Below are 17,125 nucleotides of genomic sequence, written 5' to 3' on the forward strand. Positions count from 1 at the left end.
GATATGCACGTGTATCGCAACGAGAGATCGAAAGTTTATATTAAACGGCGAGCCATATAATAACGGACGAGAGTTTATAATCGATCTGTATCGCGCATCGAGCGCCAACGTACGATCCGTGCTGTCTCGATCGCGCGTCGATAATTAAAATAGCCAAGCGTTCGTGCGCCTCTCCCTTCTATCTCCTATCTCCTCTATCGCGGACATTCACCACGGAGAGAAAGACATCAAGCCGCAAATCGTTCCTCCATTTCACGGTTCGTAGCAACGTATTCGCCACGATCGACGTGCACTTGAAATTCCTTTGCGTATTCCAAGGTTGAACGTGTTAACGATTGAAACAAAATGTCCTTTCGATCCAGCTTTATTTCCATTCTTTCGAAACATCCTCGATTCGTGAATGATCATATATATATATACAGAGAGAGAGAGAGAGAGAGAGAGTAGGTGGAAGGACCGGTTATCGTTCGATAGAAGAGATTCGAAGAGATGGAAAGTTGGAGAGAACGGTTCGAAAACAAAAAACGGCCACTGGCAATGCGATGGCGGATGCAAACGATAAGGGTGCAGCGTGGCTGCCGGGTACCGGTTTAACGATGAATCCTCGGTCAAGTTGGCCTACTGCGGACACACGATCCGATCGATAATATAAATTGGCGGGTTCGTTAGTGAAATCAGGTTGACGGGACCGGGGGCGTTTAAACTCGCACCGTGGATGAAACGGCGATAGGGTCGCGTTAACGAGAGAGAAAGAGGCGCGAAAGAGAAATGGGTCGGCGTCCGCTCAGGGCATCGCGCTATGTATCTTCCACCCCTTTTCGGCTTCGAGCGCCACCGCTCGAAAAAATGAGCCGACAACGCGCAACGAGAAAAATGATACGGCCGATTTTTTTAAGTGAACAAGCGTGCGTTATTCGCCATTTCTATCAATGGAAATTTCAACGGAACGATTAATCCATTCTCTCCATCGTTGAAAAAGGAATACATATGCGTGTCTCCCTTTTTCTTTTTTTAGATATCGAAAGAATCATGGTAAATGAAATACGAGGTATAATTGTGGTAATAGGTGATATCTATACCGATATTTCTCTCGCGAGGAACCTACACTCTTCGATACCTGTAGGGTGGCGCACCAGATTACCCGATAAACAATTTCACGTAGAAACCTAGCCTATCTCTATCTCACGAGGGAACGTGTTATTTTCAAAAAGGGTACGCCCTGCTGCTTTATATTCCGCGTTACATATATTATACACAGGCGTCGCGAACACAGACATATTCTTGATTGGATGAAAGCAGGGATCTAGACCCCGGAGGAAGGAAACGAAAAAACGGCTAATTGCCCCCTCTTTAATATCGTAAAACGGCGATAATTCAACGGTAGACCGTGTAATTAAGCATGATAAGTCACGGGGGAGGCTTGGCTACCCTCCTAGAGACGGATACATCATTTGCATTCCCGGGGGCGGATTCGAGATGGAAAAGGGGACAAGCGTCGATTTGCCACCGATCTTTCGATTCCTTCCCCCCTCCTTTTTTCGCGCATTCATCACCAGCATTTAACCAGGGCGTGTCTGTCGGCGCATCTTCCAACATACGTGCGCGAATCTCCTCTCCTCTCTCCATATTCGAGGGCAGGTGTGCCACCTCCACCTAGAGGCAAGTCTCTCCACGCTCCACGATTTTTCGCCAGAATTGTTTAACATTGTAGTTGAAAAAATTAACCAATTAAAAATTAAAAATTTCGAATAAAGTTACCTCGAGTTAATTACTTATTAAAATAAGCTTTATATGTAATAACTATTTGTTCATAGCTATGATTGTATTATTGTTGAACTTTATTCGTAATTTCAAATATTAAATTTTGCCTGTGTCGCATTTCGTTTACAGAGATCGATGAAAGGAAATTGACGCTATCGGATATCGATCGTTGGTCAACTTGTTGAACGTAATACGAGTTGGGTGATAAAAATGTGAAATTCCAATTCTATGAGCGAATCCGATTCGATCGATCGATTCTTGGCGTTGGAGTACGATTGCAACGTGTGCAGTTTCTGGAGATCGGCGATTCGACACGTGGAACTTCCAACGAAGGGAGAAGAAGAAATATCTTCTTAGATCTTCTTAGTTCTTCAAATTAACACGATTATTCGTACTGTGCTTTTCCTTCAATTGAGAGATTTTCTTGAATGAATCATCTAATTTGGACCCTGAAAAATATGGAATTTAATGAAAAAACAATTTTTAACAAATAAAATACAAAAGTGAACGATAAGGTTAAAGATAATCGAGATATGTGTAAAGATATTTTTATCATGTATCCCAATGATAATTGAGATTATATCTCAATATAATATCTTCTTAGATCTTCTTAAAATTGGCACGATTATTCGTATTGTGCTTTTCCTTCAATTGAGAGATTCTCTTGGATGAATCATCTAATTTGGACCCTGAAAAATATAGAATTCAATGAAAAAACAATTTTTAACGAGAAATAAAATACAAAAGTGAACGATGAAGTTAAAGATAATCGAGATATGTGTAAAGATATTTTTATCATGCATCCCAATGATAATTGAGATTATTAATTCTTTTTTTTTTACTGGCATTCAACTTACTCTCTGCAAACACGGATTCAACAAAGAAAAAATATTTGATATTCAATTCAAAGTGGAATTTACCCAAAAGGGAATCTTATAAAACAAGTTAATGTTAATGTTGACATGATATATATTTGCAAATTTTACTTACAGTACCTCTTCATCAGGAAAATTGATTTCAAACATGTCACATTATTAAAAAAACATTATTAATATGTTATTAATTATATAATATATTATTATATTGGTATATTGTTGTAGATTGGTGAAAAACTTACTTGGATAAAAATCATTGCTCAAAGATCTTTACATTTCATTTCTGTATTCCAAAAAATTTTAACTCCATCATACAATTTGGGTTTATAAATAAACCCTGAAATTCCTCCTGAAAATTATATCCCATCAATTTAACTATTCCAATTAAAAAATATCCATGTACATACAATAATATAAAAATAAGGCAAATTCTCGAATTCTCTTCAATGAAACAACAGGAACAGACAGAAACAACTTCTGTCTTATTTCTCCTCCTCCAAAAGGATTTTCATTACCCCCTATTCATTATTCAGAGAGAAACAGAAAGAAACGAGGTGAACGATGTTCCTCGAGGAGCGGAAATCGGCGGCGTCGCGTCGTGGGCCGATCTTGCCTCTCGTGGCAAGATAGTAAGTCAGAGTTAAGGTAGGTCGGGGCGTAACCCAGGATCAAACGAGTCAATAACTCGTGGCGTGCCTCCTCCACCTACGATGAGATATCGGGTTTGCCATACAATGAATGTGGGTGCGTGTGTATCGTGGAAAGGTTGATATGTCTTCATGGAACCTCGAAACCGACATTCCTCCTCGAGGAACGATGCAAAAATTCTCTCTTTTTCTCTCTCTCTCTCTCTGCTGGTTCCAAAAGTATTTCTAACGACGTTCCTTTCCATTGTCACGTCTCGCTTTCCACCAGGCAATCTTGCTCCATGAAGGTAATTCGGTGTGTAAGCTGAATATGCACGTGTTCTGTGATGTGGGAGGCGAACGTTGGAAGCGAAGATCAAGATATCGAGAACTTTGAAACGTACGTTGTTATGCAGCCTGGTTGAAAGGACAATGAAGGCAGACAAGGTTTCTAGAATAGCAGGATAATTTAACTGTCGAGACCTGGATCTGGAACAGAATTGAGATTACAATTTTGTAAAGCAATTTATCAAAAAAGATTAAATAATATTTACATATAATAATAATTGATTGATCTTGCATAAAACCTGTGTATTCGATGCATTGAATTGATAAAATGTAATCATTCTTGAACACTTTAACCTCAAATTTTGCTAACCTCTCTGCTCTGAAACGTGAAGAGAAAGAAAAATGAAGTTGAATCATTATTTTAACAGTGAATTTTATCAAAATTGTTCTTCGTTGGTATTTGGTTTCATTCAAAGAGAAAGTCCATGACGAAGTTGAATCATTTGCATCATTTTAAAAAGAAACTTTTATCTAAGGAAGAGAAATTAATTCTTAGCTATTTGGTTTGACGACTTTGAATCCACGAATAGGAGAAACTTCTCGTCAAAGAGGGAGATACGCAGTCGTTTCTCTCTGCCTATTTCGATTTCGAGGATGCTCGTATACACGGGTGCATAAAACGCGAAGCGTGGCTGCGTGTGGCACGAGACAATAATAATTCATCGCTCCGGGGCACGCAGCACGCAGCCTATGCTCGCGATTCTAATCCTCTGGCCAATTTGCACACAGCGCCGTAAAATAAAAGGAGCACGAGCTGCACGACCTGTACAGTCTCTTTTGGATCGGCCAAACGCGATTCGTAGAAGAGGATTCTCGCAGCGGTGAGCCGATTCCGAAAAGAAAAAAGAGCCGACCAAAGGCTGCCGGATGTCTCTCAAAAGTGACGACGGGCCTCCATTGTTGAGACGGGAACACCGAGCTACAGCATCGAAAAAGTTTTGGTCATTTCGTTGATCGACGAATCTTATCCTTCGATAAATTAATTTTATCAAAAAAGAAAAAAAAAAGACTCTCGTTTCTATTTACCTCTACTGTTGTCACAGTTTGGAATCGTATTCACAAGTCGTATTGTATTTCGTGTATGTTACGTGATCGTGCCGCATTGATAGAAGAAATATCAATAAGTTTTTCAAGACAAGCAAACATCATTCGATTCTGTTTAATCCATTCTTCATTATAGAATAAAAATATTACAAGCTGTAAAAATAATATGAATCGTCAAAATTGTCCAATTATATTATAACTAATTATATTATAATTACATTATAATGATTTTTTATTTATGAATGCGTTTTCCTTATGCAGGAAAAATCTATTGTAATTCAATCACATAAATATAGTAAGAGTGAATAACTATCACACGTGTATTACAATGATATATCGATAAGAAATAAAAAATATAACCTTTTTGTACCATCTTTAGCACCTTCATTTTCAAAGAAGTTCGAGACACAGGAGAAAAATTCTTTCGAAATGAACCCTTTCCTCGAGGGACAAAATTTTGGAAGGCGTGGAACGGGCCATGAAACCATGAAGTGTAACGTTCATCCGCGCGGAGGATGAATTCCTAGAGCGGTCAAAAACCTGCAGAAATCGGCCCAGAGACGGCTCAACGAGTAAACCTTTCCTTAATAAACGGCCCTCACAGCTATCACGAGAACGGTCGAGAGGGGTCCGCGGGCGAGGACCTAACCTCTTCCTCGTATCGAACGTCCTTTTCGAGTGGCGCTTCTCGTCTACAAGCTTGAGGCGGAATTTCGTGCGGAAAAAACGAGAAGAGCGGCGAAAGACGCCTCCCTATGAGGAAGGCGAAATGTCGTTGCACCGAACTGAGACGGCGATTAATCGACGTGCAGGAGGATAAGTCGGCGTAACAACTTAATGGGGGTTTCTTCGCATTCATCCATGCTGCCCTCGAGCCCAGAACGTCGCGAATCTGCCTTTTCGTCCTAACCTTTCATTCGCCGAAAACAATAGAAACCTGGAAATTAATTCGTAACCTGTGATTATTTTTCCCAACACGAATCGTGTTTTTTAAGCGTCAACTTTGTATTCAAAATATACGAGTGGAGAAAGAAGGTTATGTATCACGAAATATTCCATACTCACGATTCGAGGTTAAGGGGGAGAAAATTTTTCGATTGAGCTAATAATACAGACCTATTGAAGCCATTTGTGTCAATTTATTTGCCGAAACGAACTCTTTGGACCCACCAAAATATAATTAATGAATAGTATACGCAATCATAAGGTATTTACGATGCGAAGTAATTTATTCGATTAATTTAATTTCTTCTTTGTCGGTATGACGTAATGTCGCCAGTACGTTCGCTTCGATAAATCGTGATCCGTTTGCAACTGTTGTAGGAAGCGAGTTGCACGCTGATTCGATATTATCGTCCGCATCTGTGGAGCCGCGACGATATTACACGAGAGAAATAATTCACTTGTACTTTCTATTCTTCCCACTGTTCCCCGTACATACGTTTCACGTTTGCCAGAGTTTCGAAATTAATCGCGTACAATCGATCGATCAATCTCTCGCGAGATGTAATATGGCGAATAGTTGTATAATTACCAGATGCGCAACTATTCAATGCGCAACAATATCGCAAAATCGATTTATCGTATCGCAATTACTCGATTCAGCAAAACTTTTAATCGATTTATGCTACGCGATCTTGTCATATTTGTATTTATTGTCTTGAATTAACGTTTCAATTGCTACAGTTACAATGATTTGCGATATATTATACCTCATTTTCCTCAAATTAACTTGATATTTGAAGAAATATATAAATATATTGGAAGAAATATTCAATGACTCGGCTTGAAAGAATGAAACGATCAACGATCATCTTAACGTTACAGAACTGATTTGTAATATCTATTTAACCTATAAATTATTGTAATTAAAGTCGTGAAAATAAGTAAGATATATGTAATTACATTTCTAATAAAAGTTAGGTTAAGTTGAAAAGAAAATCGCCGCAGCACCTGTTCACGATTCTCGCGAAAAGTTGACGGAGAGTAAACGGAGCGCAAACTTAATTGTCGACGACTGAAATCTCTGAAACGGGCACTGACCTTCCCTTTCTCGACGAGTTCTCGACGAAGCTGTCGCGATTCCGCGCACTCGAGATACGCGCGCAATGAAGGTCGTGCGAATGCTTAATCTCGTATGTGATCTTGCGCGGGGAGAAGGAGAGAGTGGAGAGTCGAGATAAAGCATGAAGAAAGCCGAGTGGTAGGAGGTTAACTAGCATCGATCTCCAAAGAATGGAGAGAACTAGAAGCGGCAATTAACTCGAGTTCCAGTATCTCTGCTCGTCTTACCTTTTAACCATAGTTTTAACCGTGGTTGCGCTTTATCCACGGATACTGTCCTTTTTTCACTCGACTCCTTACCATCGTTTCATTCCCATGTCGCGAGATCGTAATCTAGGTTATGTCATCATCAACGAGATTCTGTATGTCGCTCTCTTGTTGAAACGGTAGTTATACGAAGATGGGGAAAAAAAAAATAATCGTGTTTCATCCTTGATGATGAATCGATGATGAACGCGATTTGAATCTCGTTTAAATTTCTTCTAGGTATTCGTATTCTCGTATTTCGTATTCTCGGAATCAAAGATGGACGTCAACTGAGAATCTCTTACGAGTAAACTTACTTTAAGCGATTATTTATTAACACGCTTGAATAACATTTATTCGTCGCTATTATATTTGATCCACTATAACCTCAACCGTTTGACAGTACAGTTATCCACCATTATTCGATGCTTCGAGTAATAAATTAACGAAGTAACTTTATTCTTAATTTCGACTAATAAAATCTTCCCAAATTATATATAACGTATACAAACAATATTTATACTTTCGATCGATTCGATCTAAAATCTATTCGAAATCGTTCTCTTGAATTCTCATCGAGAACAGAAGCATCGTTTAAACGATTGGTTGGAAAAGGAAAGGAAAAAAAAAAAGGAGGAAGGAACAACAGGTTCTATCCTTCGATAATGAACATTGTTCGTGTCGAGACCATCCTCCTTTACTCGGTCCTCCTTCTCGCAGTCATCGAGTTGACTTATTCGCGCTCATTGTCGCCATTCCAAGTCCCGGGGGGGAAGAGAGAACGAGAGTGCGACGCTGGCTAACCAGGAAAGTCGAGGAGGCTTCGACCTAGGAATTTATCACCGCTACCGACAGCCATTAATATGGCATTGTGCGGCCGCGGACACCGGCAGTGGCTCGTCCATCTTTTCGTGACGCGTTAACGACTGACCTTAACGGCCAAGGACAGCTTCTCGAGCTACGTGGTACACGCAATTGTCACCACCGACTCGCGATCCAGATTCTCCTTCATCCAATCGTCGTTCGTCTCTCTCTCTCTATAATAGATACGCGAAGATCGATCGAGTATCTTTTTACACGGTCGATTCGAACAAATTTACATTTAGAGATTTATAAAAAATCGGGGAAACGACGATCATTTACTACTTTCGATGTGTAATGGGATTCCGATTGAATGACAGGTTGCTGTAATCTGTTAATCGCAATTGTCGAAGAAATCTTTATTGGTGAATGTATTTATAGCGTATTCGTTAACGAATCGAAAATTCTATACGGTTTCCTTGTGCGGAACGCTTTATTGTTCGGTCCGTAGGTCTTCGACATCATTACGATTAATTGAACGGTTAGAATCGGAAGAATCTAACAGACGTATATATAATCTCTATTTAAAAGTTGAAGGATTAAATAAAATGGATTATTTTGGAAGAGAAAGAGGGAAGAAATTTATGCGTATTATATTTATTTTCGTTGGAAGAAAGCGATGGCACTTTCAGATTTTTATCAGTATCAATTTACAAGCAATACAAATGAGATGCGCGGCATCTCGATCATACCGTAAGATGGGGGTGAAGTCTATGCGAAATCCGACAATTACTAATTTGCCGATGCTAGTATAAGATATCCCGATAAATCTCGCATTATCCTTCGCCCATTGCTTCGTGTGAGTGCCGTTTAATGGAGAGAACGTTTACTTATATCCGTCTAAGTATACACATGGTGTCCTCCAGAAATCCATCATAATCGTTACCGACTGACGATATTCAACTATCCCTCGCTCTTCCGCCATTCCATAATTTGATATAATCTAACGCGCGAACAATTTTTTCGCTTATGCTTAAAAAAAGTTTCGCTTCCTTATTTAAATGAAAATTGATTTATTCGAAACGCGTTATATTTCATCGAGTTCACCGTGTATGCGTGTGTGTTGCACGCGCTTGTCAAGATCTATGCGGAAACGCTTAACTTATGAACTCATCCGGCGGATTGCCGGCAATATACCACAGGACCACGTGCGGCACACTGAATAGAAATGTCTTTGGACCGAACGATGCGGATTCCCGCCGTTGGATCTCTTCGTTTCCTGGATCATTGCCAAGGTGAAAACATCGGTACGTCACAGTCACCGCGCATGCGATGATTAATGATCGTTCGACAGTGCGTGGAGCGGATCGATGCTTCACTCGCACGTTACGACCAACCTAACCTCTACGTCTCGAGTAATCCACTGCTACCGATCGGTACCGCAAACAAAACTGTACTGGGAATTATAGTTCGGTGACCTGCTTCCTTATATAATCGTCGAATATATTAACATGTACTATTTACAGAGAATCGAAAACACTTTGCGAAAGGATTCTTGGAGGATTCGAAATTGTTGGAAAGGCAAAATTCTTGGAAAAACTGCTATGTTAAATATTCACTCGCGTAACACGGAAGTGAAAAATCACGATTTAATGATTCATTTTACACGGGAACGAACACCTTCGTGTCGCGAATCTTACTTCTGCCTCGGTACCTCGTACCTTCTTACGGACAATAAGATCTGGCAAGCGGAACAATGTTTCTGAATTGCCTCGTTACCGAAACCGTGAATTACGATTGCTCCTGCCCTCTCGCGTCGCGGAAGCTTATTAACATTTTTTGCTCGGAGCCTTGGCAAATAATAACGCTTCAAAAAACGCCGCATACGAATTAAAGTCGTTCGAGTAGTCCCGTATACACGCGCGTACCCGTATAAATTGGAGCATATATACGAGTATCTTTCAAATCAATTTTTTTATATTTAAATAGAGAACCGATATTAATTATTTCTGCACGCGAATATGCGTTTCATTCTCCTCGAAACAATAGACAAGGAGTAAGCGTCTAATCTTAAATCTTTCAGAGGTTAGATTGCAACGAAAAGCGTTTGTACTTACGTATCTTTGTTTTTTCGTATATTTATATCACAAAGCATATTTTTCGATTCATCGCAAACAAAATTGAACGTACGTAAGAACTCAATACTGCGGTTCCAGAAAATTGTGTAACTACGCGTGTGTACGGTTGGGATAAAACGAATACCGGAAGGATGTTGCGTAAACGGAAGTGCGTGCGAGGCTTTTTGTTTCTTCCAGCCTTATTGAGGGATGCACCTGACAACAAGTTGCCGATACAATGGCCCGGCTGGAAGTAGAGTGAATGGATAAAGGATACGAAAAATTACAAGTCTCCAAGATCCGGACTTGCGTCATATCGTATCCTGACCGCGGATAAACGTCGTAAGAACAATGACCGCCTCGGACAGTGAAAAGAAAACAGCAAACCGCTAATCGACCAAAAAGTCATTAATTCGACAATTTCGCCTATACCATACGCATGATAATGAAATTAAAAATTTAATTTTATTTCAGAGGTAGCAACAAAAGAAGCCTGATTGGATCCCTCCATCTTCTGTTCCCGATGAAAACCTGCAGGATACGAAATCGCAGGAAAAAATCAAAAAAGAAAGACGCACAGAAGGAGGCTCATTCATTTCGTAATCGCGAAATCGACAGAAGCGGCAATCCAAAAGAAATCTCGATCCAAAGATGTTCACACAATCGCATAACCATCGAACCACGTGGAACCCCCGCCCGAGTGGCAAGCGTGCACGTCACGAGGCACGCAATCCCCATGGGTCGTCCATACGCACGAAAATTATAACAGACCCCCAAGATACACTTTCTCTTCTTCTCTCCATTCCAGCTTCCTCTCTTCTCCGCCATCTCTCTCTCTCTCTCTCTCTCTCTCTCTCTCTCTCTCTCTCTCTCTCTCTCTCTCTCTCTCTCTGTCGCTGGGGATACCGGTAAAGAACGCAAGAACGGGAGAAGAAAAAGATAAGAGGAGGAGTGTTTAAAGGAGGATTGCTTCCGCAAAAATCGAGAATCTTGAGGTGGCATTCGCTCGGAACTCGTTACACGTTCCGTATGGCGGGTCCGGTGTGTCGCAGCGTCGGGCTCGAAACTACAGGGTACGGAAACGAAGAGAAGAAAGAACACGTGATTACACGGGGAGGGGGACCGATCATGCAGCGCCAACGTTTCTTCTTCTCCACCGATCTTAGTCGGAGTGGAGGGGGGAAGGAGGAAATTTGTATGGGCCTAAATTTAGAGAAAGGGAAAACGGTGGAGAGGAGTGGAGAGGAGAGGAAAGGAGAGAGATTTAACTGTCCGTGGGAAAATGGAGGATGGAGAAAGGAAGGTACGTCTCGCGTCCAATTTCTATATTATTATTTCAAACTTCCTACATTTTCCACCGAGCACTTCCGACCACAATTAAAAACCCATTTCGACGCTTTAAACTTCCATCAAATGGGAGATTACGTGAACAACTTCCGGGCAAAATTCATTCTTCCCTTTGAATCTGAAAATCTTCTCTGTACATGTGTATATATATATATATGTAATCGTTTTTCGTTTTCTTTCTTTGGCGAGGAAGAAAAGAAAGGAAGGAAGGAAGGAAGATCTCGGTGATGGAAAAGAGAGAGAGAAAAAAAATAACCTATATCGGTGGATATAAATTGAAAAGAATCGGTTGGAGGGTGTGTGAATCGAATTTCTCTTTGCAGCGACACCCAAGTGTCTTCCTTCGAACGTGGTGTGATCGGGAAGAGATCGGCGAGGCACATCTGGCGCGCCACATCCTGGCGGAAAGCACGAGTCATCGGCGTGGCCTACAATCGAAAATGAACCGAGACACTCGCCGTGTCGTGGGAGATTAAAGGAAAGGGGAGTATCTTCCGTTCCGATGAAGACGTTTCCACGCGATACTTTGTTGTTGCGTTGGGAAGTCGATCAGTGGGTCTGCCCCATTGGCTCGCAACATCAAAGACTTAGCCCTAAAGGGAAGATTTAGCATTGTCTAACCGGTAAGCGGCCGTTTAAACACTGGCCTTTAAAAAAGCCCAGTGTTGAAAAGTGTGGCCACCCAGGCGGGGAAATGAAAACGAATCGATTTTTGGATGAAAAATAGAATTTTAAAGGGGTGGGGAGAGATTCACATCGTTTTCACGCCATTCCAAATCCTTTTCATTCTTTCAACACGGTACAGTATCGTTTACATTCCAATATAAAGATTTATATAATAATGTAAAATTAATTTAAGTAAAATTTATAAGCTAAACAAAGTTAACATACTCTGTTGATAAATTAAAAATTTTTATATAAAATCACAATATATTTTTTCAGGGAGAAAGATGAAAAGGAAATTTAAAATTGGAGTTGGAGAGAAGGAAAAAGAAAAGAAAATTTAAAATTAGAGTTGGAGAGAGAGAGAGAAAAAAAAGGAAATTTAAAATTGGAATTGGAGAGAGGGAAAAAGAAAAGGAAATTTAAAATTGGAGTTGGAGAGAGAAAGAAAGAAAAGGAAATTTAAAATTGGAATTGGAGAGAGAGAAAGAAAAGGAAATTTAAAATTAGAGTTGGAGAAAGAGAGAGAAAGAAAAGGAAATTTAAAATTGGAATTGGAGAGAGAGAAAGAAAAGAAAATTTAAAATTAGAGTTGGAGAAAAAGAGAGAAAGAAAAGGAAATTTAAAATTAGAGTTGGAGAAAAAGAGAGAAAGAAAAGGAAATTTAAAATTGGAGTTTGAGAGAGAGAGAGAAAGAAAAGGAAAAGAAGACATCAAAATTTATTTTCAAAGGAGAGGTGATAAGAATTTTTGATATTATAGAGGAAAAGAAGATACACGAGTGGGATCAGTTTCTTCTTCTTCTTATAAGCGTTACTCACGCTCAACGGGGTGTACACTTATATGGGGAAAATGGAAGAGAAATCTATACCGACCACCCATCGTGACCGTGGTGGAAAGGTGAATTAAAGTCACAATGCGGCTACAGCGATCTTGGGAATTTAGAGATAATGGAGTAGGGCAGAACGCTGGTCCAATTCTATCGAGCGACCAGGTATCGACTTACGACCGCGAGGAAGCTCCTTTCATTAAAGAAATTATTTTTGACCCGTGCTACGCTTTAGAAAAAAAAGGAAAAGACACCGCACACGTGCAGAGCACACCTTTATTTATCACGCTTCGATTCGTGTCTCTCTGCAAATTGAAATTAATCATCCCTTTGTTAAAACGACGTAAGTATAATGAAGCAAGAATTTTTCTCTCTTGAGAAAAAATTAAAAGTTTTCTTCCAACGGTTAAATTAACACTTTTCGCGTAGATGCATATATTCCTTTTACAAAGTCGAGAGGGAAGATTTTTTTGAGAAGGTGTGTAACGTCTCTATTACCAAAATGATCGATAAAAAAAGAAATAAGAAAGGAAGGAAGGAAGGAAGGGGTGTGGGAACGCGATGAAGCTTTTGGAGAGGGACGAAAGAGGAGGGGAGGAGGAAGCGTGGGAGGAGTTGGATGGAAACGCAAAAGCATGGAAACCGAACTTAAAAAAGAAGAGGCAAAGGGTGATGGTGTGAACAGGTGTTTAATCGTTATTTGTCAATCATTAAACGTTATGAAGATCCGACCCAATCTTCGATAGACCGTGGAAATGATAGTATTCTATAATTAGACATGAGAGGATGAAGGAAGCACAGGTTTTAATCCATCTATATCCTCTGATTTTTTATCACGATTCTTTTCATCCGGATGAAAGCAACTTGGCGAGTTTGATCTGAGAAGACTCTATTAATCCATTGATGATTGTATACTCTGACAAGCATGTAACTTGAATTCCCACATGTTTTTTTATTTTGAATTAAATAATTGAAAATATTCAAGAGCGTATAATCAACAAGTGTAATGATTTCATTAAAAATTAATTAGCAATATTTAAAGATACTTCTTAGAAATATATATTTTTTAGTGTGATATGCTTGAAAATTTTCTCAATGCAGAGTTAACAAAATTTACAAACATATATCATATCAGAAAAATCAATTTTATATATAGCATAAATTTCTGTATTATATTGATCTTCAATCTTTTTTGATCATCTCCTCATTAAGAATAATAATTATTTGGAGTGGTATTATTTTAAATTATGTTGATGATTCAGGTTCATTAATAATAATATGTTATGTAACGTTTTGAAATTTAATTTTTTATAATATTCCTTTATTAATAATAGCTTTTATAAAAATAGTTCAAATATCATTTTCAATATAATTATCAATAATAGCAATAATATATCAATGCTATCTTTAGTTCATTCATCAACTTTAGTTACAGAAATTTGGAATTTATTTATTAATTTTCTTATGGTGATTCATTAAACTTTATCAACTATATTATTTGCTGGTTTGATAGCAAATTTTAAATATTAAATATTAAATATGAAAAAAATTTTATTTAACATTAAGAACATTAAGATAATTGAATAAATTTATAAAATATTGATAACTATTTCTTATTGTTCATATGATGTAAAAACACATTCATAGCATCCATTCCTTTTTTAATTTTACTGTTTTATTTAACAATTTCTTATAAGATACCGCACAAAATACATGAGAGATTAATTAGAGGTTAATTTCTCCTGTCATCAATGTATCAAGCATCGAAGTTACTTCCCTTGTAAATTTTAGATAAATTCAACTTTGAACTTTGGACTTCGAATATTCTTTCTTCATTGAATTCGCATTTTGCAAAAAATAAATTGAGATTCGCTTCCCCCCCCTCCCACCTTCATTATTCAGCAATTGAAGTGATTCTGCAAGAAGCGACAGCCTGACTCGATACCAGTAGAAAAAAAAACTAATAATCACAATTATCATTGAGATCCACGAGAATCGACGAGTGAAAATATACAAATATCTTTACAATTCGCGTATCTCGATTATCTTTAACCTCATCGTACATTTTTCTATTTCGTTTTATTTTCCGTTGAAAAACCGCCTTTCTATTGAATTCCATATTCCATCCACAGGTCCAGACTAGGTGGTCCCTCCTAGCCAAGTGGTTCCCCCGATCGGGGAAAAAGCACCAGTAGCTTATCCCCACGGTCTACGGATAATCGCGGCTGGAATCACACTAATTTCAACCTGGGAGGTATTTCTTTTTCTCCCTCCGTTGGAAGCAGGAAGTTGCACGTGTCGAATCGCCGCACAATCGCTACACAGATATTAGTCCTTAGGTTTGCGTGGCTACCGAAATGACATCGCCTCTCCTTTCACAGGAAGAAAAGTGGAAAGATGCGCAAACGAGACTGCTTTCCAACCAGTCACCATTCCCAATCAGGATCACGGAACATCCACTGTTGTTGTTAATCCGACTTCGTCACTGCGAGCGAAAGGAGACACAGGAGAAACAGAGAGACAGAGATAGAGACACAGAGAGAGAGAGAGAGAGAGAGAGAGAGAGAGAGAGAGAGAGAGAGAGAGGAAATGGAAGAAATCTTCGCTTCGAAACGGAAGAATCATTTGCAACGTTTCTTCGAGATTATTTTTTCACTCGAACGAATTCAATTCTCTCTCTCTCTCTTTCTCTCCTTTGATCCTAGTCGAGAACATTTTCACACTTTCTTCTCGACGAGAGTGTAGGAAGATGGAAAGGTAAAGTACCGTTGCCGAGTTTATTATCACGGATCTTTGGATACGACTTACGTCCTGTCGTTGTCAATGCATCTCCATAAATCACGTGGCGTGGTGAAGATCAAGGACGTGGTGAAGCCACCTCGAGCGAATGATCAGTTGGCGGGAGAATAAGAGAGAGAGAGAGAGAGAGAAATATAGAGAAATAGAGAAAAAGAGAGAGAGAGAATTTAATAAGTTGTAAATTAAAAGTTCTCTTAACTGTCATTTCCTTATAGCCAATCGATGCTTGGTCACCGATGCATCCTGTCGTCGAGCATTACAGCGCTTGTTCTGCCGGCGATACGAGCAGTAACTGACTTTTTCCGTTTTTTATCCGGATAAAGTATCTCCCCTTTCCTCTCGCTCATATTCTTCTTCCCTCGCTACGTCACTTTTTCCATACGCATAAATTTAGCATCGTTAACTGTTACGATAAATTGGCGTCAACAATTTGTCGCAATTTCCGCTAAATTTATGCTATCCTACGATATCCTCCGTAGAACTCGTTGTATTTATCTATATATACATTTTTCTAGCCCACGTTTCTATGGATGGTAAGAGACGACCAATCGAGAGGTGGACAATTTTTATCGTGGACAAATTACTCTAGTCGTCGTTCGAGCGAAGAGTATGAATCTCAATGGTAGAAGAGGTAAATACAATGATAGCGTACAAATAATGAACAGAGAGAGAGAGAGAGAGAGCGAGCGGCGAGGGCCGTGTAAAAATTGAGATATACGACGCCGTTACTAGGATTGGAACTAATTACCACCCAGAAGCGACGTCTATACCTCTGGTAATGGCGAGGAAGAAGACTGACCCTCCTCGCGACTGTACAACCCGACCTCTGCATCGACCTCGCCGATTTATATCCTCGTAACAAGGTAAAAAAACCTTGGAGGACAAAAGGAATGGGGGAAGGGAGAGAAGAGACGTATAAAGAGTAAGATTCGTTTTGCATGCGTAACGTTTTTTCGTAGCTACCATCGTTTCCTAGTCTTTATTTGATCCATGTTAAGGGAATGAAAAGAAACGACAAGCTTCTTGATCTGTTGATTTATTCCTCTCTTGTTCGTCAGGTTAGTTTTCTCGTATTTGAAGGTTATCATTCAGAGGTTATAAATGTCTTTATAATAATAGAGTGATTGGATGTTGATATATTTGTGACACATTTTTGAAAAGGTGAAAAAGTTGTTTGTATGGAAATTTATGAAGCGAGATAGGAATAGAGCGACCTCTTTTTCAATTGCTTGTAACTTGATAAATAAACCTCGACCGATATTTTTGTACGACTCTTGCTCTCTAGAATCGATCCTTCAAATGTATACGAATATAATAACATCCTGTATATTTCATATTGTAATTTAATAAATAATTTTCAATCGATATTTTTTAATACCTCTATGTAATAATTGTATAATTGTATTTAATACCCCTATGTAATAATAATATACGTTTATTTTACTTTCTAAGATATATCACAACTGTGTATTAACACTGTATATTTCGTATCTTTGCTGCAACGAGAAAAAACAAAATTATCAATCATTCGTATCGTGGATATCGTATGATGCGAAAGTTAATTCTCATGTCGATGCAAAATTAGGCATATTTTATAGATAAGAT

The 17,125-nt window shown here is 39.0% G+C and overlaps 1 protein-coding gene and 2 long non-coding RNA genes across 23 annotated transcripts; 2 read left to right on the forward strand and 1 right to left on the reverse strand.

The window, feature by feature from the left end:
- Positions 1–348: 348 nt before the first annotated feature.
- Positions 349–7,298, reverse strand: LOC100578835. 16 transcript variants are annotated; one of them, XR_003304678.1, is made up of 6 exons: positions 5,771–6,523; positions 5,015–5,591; positions 4,637–4,807; positions 4,374–4,529; positions 3,817–3,929; positions 349–3,751 (listed from the first exon to the last, which is right to left on the reverse strand). It is a non-coding gene; the product is annotated as an uncharacterized LOC100578835 (long non-coding RNA). The 16 variants fall into 16 exon arrangements; XR_003304676.1 differs by having other exon boundaries at positions 349–2,450; positions 2,619–3,751; positions 3,850–4,529; XR_003304675.1 differs by having other exon boundaries at positions 3,850–3,929; positions 5,771–6,522.
- Positions 7,299–7,627: 329 nt separating this feature from the next.
- LOC100577646 lies at positions 7,628–12,217 on the forward strand. 4 transcript variants are annotated; one of them, XR_411652.3, is made up of 4 exons: positions 7,628–9,850; positions 9,982–10,286; positions 10,357–11,185; positions 11,553–12,165. It is a non-coding gene; the product is annotated as an uncharacterized LOC100577646 (long non-coding RNA). The 4 variants fall into 4 exon arrangements; XR_411653.3 differs by having other exon boundaries at positions 7,628–9,821; XR_411654.3 differs by adding an exon at positions 12,172–12,217 and having other exon boundaries at positions 9,829–10,286; positions 11,553–11,852.
- Positions 12,218–12,551: 334 nt separating this feature from the next.
- LOC100577107 lies at positions 12,552–16,596 on the forward strand. Of its 3 annotated transcripts, XR_001703170.2 has the most exons (6): positions 12,552–13,064; positions 13,151–13,406; positions 14,854–14,975; positions 15,103–15,478; positions 16,036–16,151; positions 16,253–16,596. XR_001703170.2 is itself a non-coding variant. In XM_003251422.4 (2 exons), the coding sequence occupies exons 1-2, from the start codon at positions 12,809–12,811 to the stop codon at positions 13,225–13,227; spliced, it is 333 nt and encodes a 110-aa protein (XP_003251470.2). In that variant the 5' UTR covers positions 12,553–12,808; the 3' UTR covers positions 13,228–13,239. The 3 variants fall into 3 exon arrangements, 1 of the variants encoding a protein (XP_003251470.2); XR_411650.3 differs by having other exon boundaries at positions 15,103–16,151; positions 16,253–16,591; XM_003251422.4 differs by lacking the exons at positions 14,854–14,975; positions 15,103–15,478; positions 16,036–16,151; positions 16,253–16,596 and having other exon boundaries at positions 12,553–13,064; positions 13,151–13,239.
- The last annotated feature ends 529 nt before the right edge of the window (positions 16,597–17,125 follow it).

Source organism: Apis mellifera, linkage group LG5 (assembly GCF_003254395.2).
Source record: "Apis mellifera strain DH4 linkage group LG5, Amel_HAv3.1, whole genome shotgun sequence".
NCBI lineage: Eukaryota > Metazoa > Arthropoda > Insecta > Hymenoptera > Apidae > Apis > Apis mellifera.